Source organism: Rhincodon typus, chromosome 12, assembly GCF_021869965.1.
Source record: "Rhincodon typus isolate 14 chromosome 12, sRhiTyp1.1, whole genome shotgun sequence".
Lineage (NCBI taxonomy): Eukaryota > Metazoa > Chordata > Chondrichthyes > Orectolobiformes > Rhincodontidae > Rhincodon > Rhincodon typus.
In genome coordinates this window covers 47,125,632-47,138,436 of record NC_063343.1, presented here as the reverse complement: position 1 = coordinate 47,138,436, position 12,805 = coordinate 47,125,632, and the positions used below count along the sequence as shown (strand labels likewise).

Here is a 12,805-nt window from a genome sequence, read left to right as displayed (position 1 = left end):
TAAAAAAAGCTCTTGAATGAAACAAAGAACTGCAGATTATGGAAATTTGAAAAAAAAACACATTGCTAGAGAAACTTGGTTGGTCTAGCAGTATCTGTGGAGAAAAAGCCAAGTTAATGTTTTGAGTTCAGTGACTCTCCTTCATGAAGAAGGTTAACTCTGCTTTCTCTCCACAGATGTTGCCAGACCTGCTGAGTTTCTCCAGAAAAAGGTTGATTTGGCTGAATGATTTGGATAGGTTGTTAGTTTACAACCAACGTTGTCATTGAGGCAAGGAGAGTGTTGATATGATTTGATTCGGAGTATGATAGAGGTGTGGATAAGGGATTCCATTGCCATGGTTTGAAGTGACATGTAAGTGTGTATTGTTATGCAGTTGTTCTTTTTTAAACTTATAGTTAATTTTATTGTGAATTTGTATTCCAAAGAACACACAGACTAAAGTTTATAACTGGATAGCTTGGCCCTTCCTCCACTTGTCCCCTCCCAGCTCAAAGTGCTTGCACTTCTTGATGGTCAGCATTCTCTTTTGACAGTTGAGCTCCACCCACAGTTAGTTGAGGAAATCCAGGGCTTTGGTAAATAGGGAGGAAAAGTCCCAGGGCTTGTTGGTCATTGTAAAAAGATCAGAGATTATGACTAGCTGGCAGCGTGAATCCTATAACGGGCTGTTTGGTCATTCAAGTCTGAATGTGTTTGCCTGGCTTTTATTTACAGTCGCTTATAAATGTACCATAAAAGTGTCAAATTCAGGAGATTTAATTGCTTTGCTGTAGTAGTAACAATTTAAGTGTATTGTGCTAACCAATTTAATATACCTGTGACTGCTGTCATTAGATGGTTTTGATTTTCTTCATTCCCACTCTAAATTGTGCAACTTGGTCTAGTTCCTAGACATCTGCTTCAAGCATTCATGAACAGCTGCAAGGAGAGACTGAATAGCATTTTTGAAGCTATTTTCTTTCCTCAGTCCTGCTGTACTGAAATGTTATAAACTACAAAAATAAAGCCATGGCTTGTCTTTCTGAAATGTGCATTGGTCTATCGGGTTAGTTTGGTGATCAATCTGTTTTTTCATTTGTTATTTTACCTCTTTAAGCTTAATTATTAACTTGAGAAAAGTAGAGTAGTGTAATTCATTTTAGAGAATTGGTGTCCAGTTTTTAACAGATCTGCAGTTGAAAGGCCCTACTGTGTAACAGCTCAAAGGGTTTTTAATCTAAAAATCCCTATTCAGGGGATTTCAGCAATGCTGGCCAAACATTAATTTTTAGGGGGAATGTGAAGAGATTGTGATGCTAGGAATCTGTCGATGTCCTTTTGAGCAAAGGAACAAGCCATGGGATTCTTTAATAAAGAGCATTTCTGTAACTAGGCAGCTTTATGCTATTTGTTTCTGTTTAAAGGCTGAAAATTCCAGTTCTAAGCTACTCCCCATTCTCCTCTGGTTATTAATTCTAAAGTAGAAAAATGAGCTGCAATAAGGAAAATAAATTGAATCTTATTCAGTCATTTTCTGGAGTGTTCTTTTATTGATCTTGAACTTCATTTAAAATCAGTTAACAAGCCAACACTTTTATAGTTTAATTTTCCTAAAAATAGTGTGGAGGTTGAAAAGTGATCAAATAGTTGTAATGCTATCAGTTTTTTTTCAAAGCTTTAGTATGTGAATACCTGTCTTTCAGATTGATGTGCACAATGGTACGTTATGAAAAGCATGATGCCAATGAGGTCTTATTTTAGTAAGTATTAAAAATTTAATATTTTTACATAATTTGACTTTTCAGTTTAAATATTATTATGCACAACTTTGAAATTGCAGCAAGATTCCTTTGCTGATAGCACTACAAGATTTTTACAGTGGAAGATTGACAGAGATTTGTCCAAGTTTACTTTGTTGCAGCCAAAATGGGTGCGCTCAACTGCCTTTCTCTAGTTTCAGTACTCTGTGGGTCACAGCATTAATAAATTTCTTTACCTAGTTCCCACATGGCTAATTGTTGGCTTTCCCTACATTAGACTTGAAATAAAAAGATACATCAGTTGTGTTTTCTTAATAAACACATAATTGTTGTTTACTAATAAATGAAGGTAGAAAACTGATTAACTTACAGTTTGTAATATGAAAATAAATATAAATGTTTAGCTCTGTAAATAACTCAAGACACAAACACACAAGGGCATAGTCACGCCAGACAAAGGAAATTAAATTGACTTTCCTTTGTAGAAATTCACTTTGAGAATTGAGGGTGGACGGGAGGAATAAAATGCTTTTGGCCTCATTTGGTTTATTCTTGAAGGGGACTAAAGTGGTTAAGGTTTGGAATGTTCGGATGGTTGTCTATCTCGCATTCTGGCAAATATAGGTCACTCGATGCTCTGTTGTCTCCGAGGTCATAGCAGATGTAGCTTGCTCAGAAAATACGTTATTGAGAAATCTTCTAGATACCCTTCAGGGGGACAAATGGAGTTCACAATAGATGTACAACACAAATATGTCTCAGTAACAGAAGAAAGATTTGCTTGTCAGGCTTTTTTGCAACTGAAAACCAACAAATAATTGAAACAAGATAGCCATAAAATTTGGTCATGGGTTTTCCCAGAAGTGATTCCATGCTCACAGTGGTTTCTGAGAAATGTCTTTTTTGAAAAAAGCACCAATATCCACCATGACCTTTTTAAAGTGTATGTATAAATTCTGCTTTAGTTCATACAAAACTACTAATACCCAACAGTGCCAAACAAAAATGTTGTAACATGCAAGTTAGTATTAAGGCTTTGTATTTAATTTTGAGGATTTGAGTTTTGGAGGATTATGGAAAAATAGATTTATGTCAAATTCTGTGGAGAACTCTAGCTTTATGGCTATCGATGGATATTCCATAATATTATCATAATCCAATTTGCAGACTGTGCTGAACATTTTATGTACCCAAAGACTAACCCATTTTCAAAAAGTAGCATTAACTATAAGAGCATTTTGTGGAACTTCTTAACTAACAAAAAGCCTCCACAGTTTGAGAGTGTTGGTTGTTTAAGGGTTGAGAATAATTGGTATTTATTAAACTGCACATGGCAGTAAGGTTCCAATTGCATTCCTTTAAACACTGTCTAGCACTGTCATGAAACATACCAGTCTCTCTTTGATGTATCTGTGGAATTTCAGGTTAGAATTGAGTTATTTAGATTGAGTTCGAAATCCATGCTTTAGCCCTTCTTAAAGTCAACTAAGATTGTGATTTTATTGATTTTCATTTTGTTGTTAAATACTTTGCATAATTATGTAAGTACATTTTTCTTTTAAATAATTCTCTCATTTCGTTTTAGTCCTGACAGTGTTGCAACTTGCTGGTATATCCTCCTTTCAGGATCTGTATTTATCAAAGAATCGATGTTTCTGCCACGTTGCAGGTAATTAATATCCTTTTTTTAATGTTTGAATGATAAATACTGTGAAGGTTCTGTGACTTGAATGAAATGGGGAGCAATTCAATACCCAGGATTTTAGAAGTCCCACAGTCACCCCTAAAAAATATTTTTATAATATTTTCCTGTAGAGTAAAGGTGTTATGGATTGCATTCCCATCAGCTATTTTATAGTGCTTCATTTTACATTCCTCCAGTGATGTTACTCTCCTTCCTGAGTTTAGTCCAGCTTCCATGGCTGTTTTTTTAAATCCTTTCCCTCTCCGTCTATTTTGTTGAGCCCCCCGATTGTTATTAGTAGTTAGACAGATGACTGAAGTTGCGTGTTCTACTGGAAAAATACATATTACTAATTTCTTTCCTCCTCCAGTGCCTTGATATTTAACTGAACAAAATAGGCCATTCAGCCTCTCAAGCTAGTTCCACAATTCAATTTAGATAAATGACTGGCCTGGACCTTAATTCCAATTACCCATTGTTGATGCATGCTCATCATAGCCCTCACCTTCCTTGAAATAGTTTGCAGCTCTCAATGTCTTGAAAATTTATCCTGACATTGTGTCGTGCGATTCATCATTTACCATCATTATTAAATGTACGAGAACAGCTACATGAATGCAAGAGTTGTTCAGAGGTGGGGGAGTTTTGCAACAGTATCTCACCTCCTGACATGCAAAAGCCTGTCTGCCTCTCTACCAGACACAGGCCAGGATTTTGTTAGAATTCTGTTAGATTCTGTCTATTTGCCAGAATGAGTGGAACTCCAATTAAACTCATGAAAGACACTTCCAAGAGAAAAAAAACACTTGATTGGAGCCCCATCTGCCACCATAAACATTCATTTTATCTATGATCACTGTACTGTAGCTGCAATGTGCGTCATCTTCACGCTGCATTCCAGCAACGCATCAAATTTTCTTGAATTATATCAACAAATCATTTGCTTTTATAACAGAAGCTTCTGCTTCATAATTCACAATTTTAGCATCGATCATTATGGTAATGCAAACAGAATACTCATTCATTTCTTGGCATTGAGTAAAAGCAGGGGCTACTGACCGATGTTGAGTGCAAAATGAAACTGAAAGTAGGAAGCATTTCAGAAACCAAACTGTGTGGATCAGCCAAAATAAAGTGTTTTACAATGTAATGCAATTTCTTTGCAAAATTCAGTGATATTAAAATCCATGATTGTGCAGTGACGTAGCTGAATGGTGGCACTCTGGTTAGACTCCTGGCTGTACTCGTTTGGAATTCGTTTCTCTTAGCTCAGGGTTCAGATAATATTATAACATTGTTGGCAGACTTAAACTTTGCTGTTACAGTTGGAGGTCATCTGAACCATATTTTTGAAATAAGTACAAGGTAATCGCTTACCAGCAGCAGCAGAAATATTCAACACTGCATTGTGAGATACCTTAGTATGGATTTTAAAAGAAATGCCTGTATAGTTTTGGAGGAAAGGACAACAAAAATGGATAGTACCATTAGCACTTCATCTTATTTAACATGATACCAAGCATGCCACTAACCTAGGGATATATTTTCTTCTACCAGAATGAGAAGCTCACAATGAGAGAGAATCTCTGAGGCCCATGGATTTAAGAAAATGTTTCAGTGCCATATGTGCAGTGTTACAAAATAGCGATATTGTTACAGAGCATTGATATTTTCATTATCGTGGCTTTAATTCTTGCTCATTGTTGCAAGCATTGCCATATTGCTTGGAGAGAATTCAAGGTCGGTAACTATACTTAAGCGTTCGTAGTGCCGAGTTCGACTCATTTGCAGCTTTCGCAAATCATGGGCCTAAAGCCTTTGAGCTTCCACCCAGTAAAGTTAAACAAACACACAAAAATTTACAGATCATATGGAATCAGCTGCTAATGCAAGATTCCCAAGACAGGGAAGTGATCAGCTTTCTTAAAGGAAAGGGGAAGTGGTTGAAAGTTGCAATTCAGTAACTAATGTGAGAGGCTAATAGAAGCAATGAGTGAATCATGGTGGGGGAGTAATCCGAATAAATAGCTCGATAATCTTTGGTGCATAACCTTCTGGGCAAATGATTAAGGAATATAGGGAGAATCTCATGGCTGAGAAAGGGCAGTTTTCTGATGTTGGAACAGAGAAGATGCATTAGTCGAATTTTATCTTCATTCCTGAACAATGTATGAAGTGTAATTTCTTGTTCTCCATTAAAGTTTCAGTGATTTTCTTTTAATGCAAGAGAAAATAGATGAATAAAAAACATTGTGATTAACCTGTCCCAAAATAGAAACAGTCAATGTTTACAGTAAAATATTATTATATCAATTTAATAATTTATATGAATTGACACCCCCACCTAGAAACAGGTTCAGCTCTTTCTTAAAGGTATCAGAAACCTGTTCGGAAAACTGGTTATCTCTGTGGAAAAGAGGAATTGCTTAACATACAATCTAAACTTGGTCATAAATAAACAATAAGCAATAACCCTAGTCTGTCCTTGTATTATCCAGTTGGAACAATTTGTCCAAATGAACACAATCTAGTCTTTAAACTTCAGTCAGTTTGCCCTGTTCTTAAACTTCCTTGAAGTACACAGACATAGCTGCTTTATTCACGATAGCTAAGAATTTTAAGCTAGGTATAAATTGTGTTCCTCTGTATGTTTTCAGAGTTCCCCTCTGTGTGAAAGGAACAAAATTGACAGCATACATTAAAGGAGGCCAAACTTAAATTTTGTGCAAGAAGATGCTGCTATGTTTTAGCAAACTGTGTCATCTGAAACCAATCTAGTAGTTTGCTGATTTCAGCTGTAGCCAATGCAACATTGATCAGGATCTTTGGGGTGGGGAGAAGATAAATATGCAGCATACTACACAGATTTTTATTTTACCATGTATTTAATTCTGCTTCCTGTAGATTAAATAACTTCCTGTCTGCAAGTCTAGCATTAGATCAACTGTCCTGTGTAACATCCCTTTTCTTTTAAGTTAAGCATCATTTGTTAAACATGGATTTGTTCCTTTCTCTCCTCCTGTGTTTTATTTCCTCTTTTCAAACCCAGGAATGCTTAGTTTACATATACTATCCATGAGTGATTTCTATTTCAGAACATAGGAATAAGCCTGACCATATTGACCCTCCTACCTCTTCTGTCATTCGGTAAGATCATGATTGATCTGTGTCCTATGTTCCCCATTATCTCTTATCTCTTAATACCTTGTAGTTACCAAATATCAATTTGTCACAAATTTAAAATGAACAATTAATCCAGCATTAATTGCTATTTTTATATTCAAGTATTTCTTGATTTCACTCTTGAAAGATGTGGCTGTAAGTTTTGGGCATTAACCCCTAGACCTGTACATTCAACCAGAAGAAATATTTTCTATCTCCACTATAAGTTCCTCCTAATATCCTGAAAACTTTGATCAAATCACTTCCTAAGTTCCAACACACAGAACTCTTTTCATAGTTTAAACCTCCGAGTCCGTCTTCTATTCTGGTAAATCAACACTACACTCCCTGTGTGACTCCTTCCTATCTCTCATACCCAGAACTGCTTGCAGTACTCCACGCATTGTCTAACCAGTGCTTTGTATAACTGAAACATGGTTTTTTTTTCCTCTGGATTTAAAAGAAAATCCGTCACTGCATTAGTTTTTTTAATTATTGGCTTCACTTGTTCATGATCTTTTAATGACTTACATGCCTTTGCCCTGCTGAGTCTGAACAGAACAAAGTTGATTGGGATTTTTCTGGTTTGCACAGCAATTACCACATCGTACAGAAGTTTACCAAATGGATTTTAATAATAAGTAATTGACTGAGAAACATAGCTCTTCCACAGAAACTTGTGTGCAAAGAAAGATGTTCTATCTACTTCTCTATTTTGGGCTACATAGGGAAATTACTGTATCACAATGACTTGAAATGTTTTCTGTGAAACTGTCCTGCCACAGATAGTGGGAGGCCATGCCTTTTGAAATAGTGGAGTGTTTAGAGGAAATTCATGACAGTCAAGAAGTCCTTTAAATATTAGAAGTACTACTAGTTAGCTGTTCAGCTGTGTTCCTGATAATGACTAAACCATTGTGTGAAGTCTGAAACAGACTGAAATGGAGAGTGTACTTCCCCCAAAAGGGTAGTAAAACTATTAAAGACATGAGAATCTTTCCAGCACTTTCTGATACTTGGCCACTCATTTGTATTTGAGAAAGGAAACCGGTTATTACTTCTCATTCTTTGGACTGATTAGTGCTCCGTGTGATGGAGTGGGGAAAGAATAACAATCTGAACTTCAATGAAGCAAAAAAAGTAACAAAAACAAAAATTGTTGGAAAAACTCTGATCTGGCAGCATCTGTGGGAAGAAAGCAGAGGTAACATTTCAAGTCTGTTGACTCTTCATCTCTATCATCCTCTTATGTTTGGAATCCATTTTCTTTATCTTGACCCTAATGAAATACCCAGGCATGTTTTCTGTGCTGTATGTGCAATTTATTGAGTGAAAAGATGGTGACCCCATGTAATGTAGGATTCCTGTCTTTTTTTTTCAAAAAAAGGGCATTTTTTAAGAGGATGAGATTTTAAGTGAGAGGATAATAAAATTTCATGGTGGAGCTTCAGTGGAGGTAGTGGAACAAAGGAAATTGGCATTTTAAAAAAATTCATTGGAAAGGAGACATTGGAGTATTAGTTCTTGTATCTGTTCTGATGATTAATCACCAGACTCAAAACTGCTGAGTTTCTCCAGTAGTTTCCGTTTTTGTTTCCGATCTGAAGCAAAACAGGAAGTTTGGCATGAGAAACTTGAATTAAGAGTCTTTCATGTGTGGGCTTCCTACTTCAAATTCAGTTTTCTTTTTGCAAGTTTACACACTTAAGATGGATTTTTGAGAAAATGAAATGTTGTCAGCTTCTTACTATAAGTTAAACTATCATCAGGTTAGCAGCAAATGGAAGTCTCCCAAAAGCAGGATGCCAAATATCCATTTTTGGTTATATTTCTGCAACATCACTTCTGATGACTTGAGTATTTTTTTGGAGTTTCAGTGTTGCATTGGTAAACTGCATTTTACTCTTGGAAGTGAGCTAAAAGCCATTTTCCAAAGTTCCAGCAATGCAAAGTTCAAGTGGAACCAATATAAAAGCTGCTTGTGCATTCCTTACAACTTCACCACAGCATTGGCTTTTGTGTCTTCAGCTGTCTTGATGCCATACTCAACAATTTCTTCTCTAAAGTGTTGTTCTTAATTTCCGTCTCCTCCTTTAGAATATCCCTCATTGTCACATGTTCTCAAGTACAGAAGTACAGTGTAAAGTTTACAATTTAACCCCACATGGTGCCAACTTAAGTACCTAGGTGCAGATCTTAGACACCGGAATAGAGAAATAAAGGAAAAAAGAAAGGAAAGAAGTTGCATTTCTTAGTTATTCACAGTATTTTATAAAAAGAGAAATAAAGTTTAAAAAGATGAGCATTACAGCCTTTCTTTAAAGGGCCTGCAGTAGATCAGCACAGGGGGCTATCACATGTGGTCTGATTGGTCTTGTAAGCGGCTGACTACCTGCACCAGTCCCCAGTCTAACAATCGTCCTGCTCCACTTGGGCCTGTTGCCTGCTGGCCAACCCTGCGTAACTTGGGCCTCCAGCCTGCTGGCCACTACATACTTTAGCCATCTTTATGTTTGGAATCCATTTTCTTTCTTGTGACTCTTATGAAACACCCAGGGATGTTTTCAGTGCTATATCTATATAATTCGTTGGGTGAAAAGTTGGTGATCCCATGGTATGTTGGATTTCTCTAAGAGGACAGAAGATTTTTAAGTAAGAACAGAATAAAATTTCATGGTGGAACTTCAGTGGAGGCAGTGGAACAAAAATGATTGGCAAATTTTTAAAAAATTAAATAAATTTCTATTTGGAAAGGAGATATTGGACATTAATTCTAGAATAACAGAATTCGGGCTTGAAAGTAAGATATCATGTATACGAGACTGAGGAATGTGAATTAGATCAGGATCACTGGAACAGATAGCAGGTTGGGATCCTTAAATTATGACAGGGGGCAAATAATCAAACTGACAACATGGTAAGATTGACAAACAATTCACTGGTCCATATTGTAGATTTGTTCCACTTTCTCCAAAGTTTGGAAGTACATTTACAGAGCTGCGACTTTAAGCATTTAATTTTTTTAATAAAGGATATAGTTAAGTAATGCACCTCAGTTAACCTCCCTAGAAGAAAAATAAGTCACTGGTAAGTCTTTTTCTTAAACTAGCGAATTTTATTATGCAAGAGGAAAGGCCATGCACCTCTGTACCTGGAGTACATATCCTATTCCATGTGGGAACTATAACGCTGTATGTGCAGCAAATTTGAACAGGTGCAGCACCTGGTGCCTCTGCGGTATCTCAAGGGTTAGGTTGGCTATCAAGAAGGACAAGGAGCAATCCAGGGGAAGGATAATTAAGGATAACAATCAACTTAATTGTGCTAAGAATGGATCTGATCCAATAAATCTCAATTCGTAGATCAGACAAAACTATAACTGAACAATTTCTGTTTGTATTTAAAGAAGAGTGTCAAAGTACAGTCATGATATGTCTGTGTAAAGAGGAAAGGCAGGATAAACACGTGCTGAGGTCCATGGCATATAATAGACATAGATTTGCATGAAGTAGAAAAAGTGTACTTATGACAGATTTCGGATGGAACATGCAACCAAGAATCAGGCTAATGTTGGTTTAGAGGGGAATTGGAAAAGCAAGTAAGAGAAGCAAAGTGACAGTATGAGAAGAGACTTGCAGCTGATAATAAAAGGGAGTCCTGAAGCCTTCTGTAGGCATATAAATAATAAAAGGATGGTAAAGAGAGGACTGGAGCTGATTAGAGACCTAAAGAGGGATGTATGGATGGAGGCAGGAATGATGGCTGAGGTATAAATCAGTACTTTGCACCTGTCTTGTCCTGGGCAGCATCTTATTACTTGTAATGGTGACGACGAAAGTAATTAAACTTGAAAAAACCTTGCGTAACTGTCTGTGTGAAGTTTGCATGTTCTCTCAGGTCTGCGTGGATTTCCTCTGGATGCTCTGGTTTCCTCTCAGTCCTAAAGTGTACAGTTTAGGTGGACATTGGTCATTCTAAATTGTCCCATAGTGTCCAGGGATGTGCAGACTAGTGGATTAGACATGGTAAATGTGGGGTTACAGGGTAGGGTGTTGGAAGTGGGTCTGGGTGGAATGCTCTTCAAAGGGTCAGTACAGACCCGATGGGCCAAATGGCCCCTCTCTGCATTTGTAGGGATTCTGTGGTTGATTGAAGTGACTAAAACTTGGATATTGCCTAGGGTGCCTTTGCTTAAGTGTTGATGAGGAACCAGGACTGGATAAGGACTAAAGCAGAAATTGCTGCAGAAGCCCAGCAGGTCTGGCAACATCTGTGGAGAGAAAGCAGAGTCAACACTTTGGGTACAGTGACTAGTTCAAAATGGATGAAGATTCTAAAGAAGAGTCACTGAACCTGAAATGTTGGCTGTGTTTTCTCTCCACAGATGCTGACAGACTGCTGAGTTTCTTCAGGAATTTATATTTTTAATTCAGATTTTTAACATCTGCTATTTGTGGTTTTAGTGCTGGATAAGGCCTGGCCTTGCGTTGTCATGCAAGAGTTGCTGATAGCTAGTATGCAGATGCAGCAAATAATGAAGAGGGAAATGTAGGGTTTTGGCATCTAAATAATGAGGACGTGGCTTATAAATGTAGGCAGTCTTGCTGAAATTGCACTAGGCATTGGTGAGATCGTATCTGGAGTACCGAATATAGATTTGGTCTTGTTACTTTAGGAAGGATGCAATTGAATTGGATGTAGTTCAGAGAAGGCTCACTAGATTAATGCCAGAGATGAAAGACGTGTTTTATGAGATGAGATTGAGCAGTTTATGCCTATACTTGCTGGAGTTTAGAAGCATGAAAAGAGATCCAGTTCAGGTATATAAGATGCTAAAGACTATTGACAAAGTATATATAGAGCAGATGTTTTCTCTTGTGGGCAATCTAGAATGAGAGGTCATTGCTTTAGCTTAGAATTAACTTAAAACAGAGATGAGAAATTACTTCTCTGAAACAGTTGTGAATCTGTGGAATTATCTATGTTAAAATACAGTACATGGGACATTATCGATCTCCTACTTATATTTATTCAGATTTTTAATGACCAATGGATTAAAAAATTATGGGGAATGAGCAAGGAAGTGGAGTTGAGGCCAACATGAGATCAGCCATGATCATAGTAAATGGTGGAGCAGGCTTATGGGCTGAATTACCACTCCTGCTCCTAGTTCGTACGCTCTAGGTATATCCAACGTTACTGAGGGAAATGAGAATAGAAACTGGCTACAGTTTTCCAATCTTCTTTAGATTTGGCTGGTGACAGAAGACTGGAAAATTTGAAATGATATACCTTTGTTCAAAAAAAGCATGAGAGATAAGCCCTGTAATTACAGGTCAGTGAGTGTAAACCTTGATGTGGGGATGCTGCTTGAAATGATAATTTGACACACAAAATTAAGCAAATTTAGCAAATATGGATTAATTAAGGAAAGCCAGTATAGATTTATTAAGGGCAAATGATGTTTAACTAAATTGATAAAGTTTATTGATGCGGTGACAGGGAGCATTGAGGATGATGGTTTTTTTTTTGTGGCCTTCCAGAAGGCAATTGATAAGGTACAACAAACCTGTGAGCAGAGTTAGATCTCGTGGAATAAATGGGACAGTCACAAAATGAAGATGGAATTGGTTGAATGACAGGAAATGATGAATAATGGTGAAATTGCTTTTTCAGACTTAAGGAAGCTTTGTTGTGGAATCCCCAATGCTTGGTGTCCAGACCTCTGGTCTTCCTGATGCATATATTAGTGACTTGGATAGGACACAGTTTTAAAATTTGCATATCATTCAAAATTGGAAATTTTGTGAACCATGACGAGAGTAGTGTAGAACTTCAAAAGGACATGGATGATTTGGTGGAATGAGCTGAAAGTGGCAGATGAACTGTAATGCAGAGAAGTTGGAACAAATTCACTTTCATAGAAAGGAATGCAGAAAAACAATTTAAAATAGTGTACAATCTGAAGTTGGTGGAGGAGCAGAGGGACCTAGATATATTTGAGTCTGAGCCATTGAACGTGGCAAGAGAGATTGAGAGAGTGGTAACATTGCATATGGCATCCTGCACTTATTTATCAAATAAAGGTGTTGGGTACAAAATGGAAAACGTTGTTAATCCTGCATAAAGCAAAGGTTTGACCTCAACTGAGTATTGCATTCAGTTCTGGCATTATGCTTTAGGAAGGATACTAACGTGCATGCAAAAAGGATTTGAG

General features: G+C 37.0%; 1 protein-coding gene across 1 annotated transcript in view; it reads left to right on the top strand.

Moving 5' to 3' along the window:
- Positions 1–12,805, top strand: part of LOC109927338 (rap guanine nucleotide exchange factor 6-like) — a 337,005-nt gene that overhangs the window by 74,505 nt on the left and 249,695 nt on the right. Inside the window, exons 3-4 of the mRNA XM_048603586.1 lie at positions 1,686–1,742; positions 3,328–3,411. Of these exons, the coding sequence (XP_048459543.1) occupies positions 1,686–1,742; positions 3,328–3,411 (141 nt within the window). The remainder of the gene's footprint in view (positions 1–1,685; positions 1,743–3,327; positions 3,412–12,805) is intronic.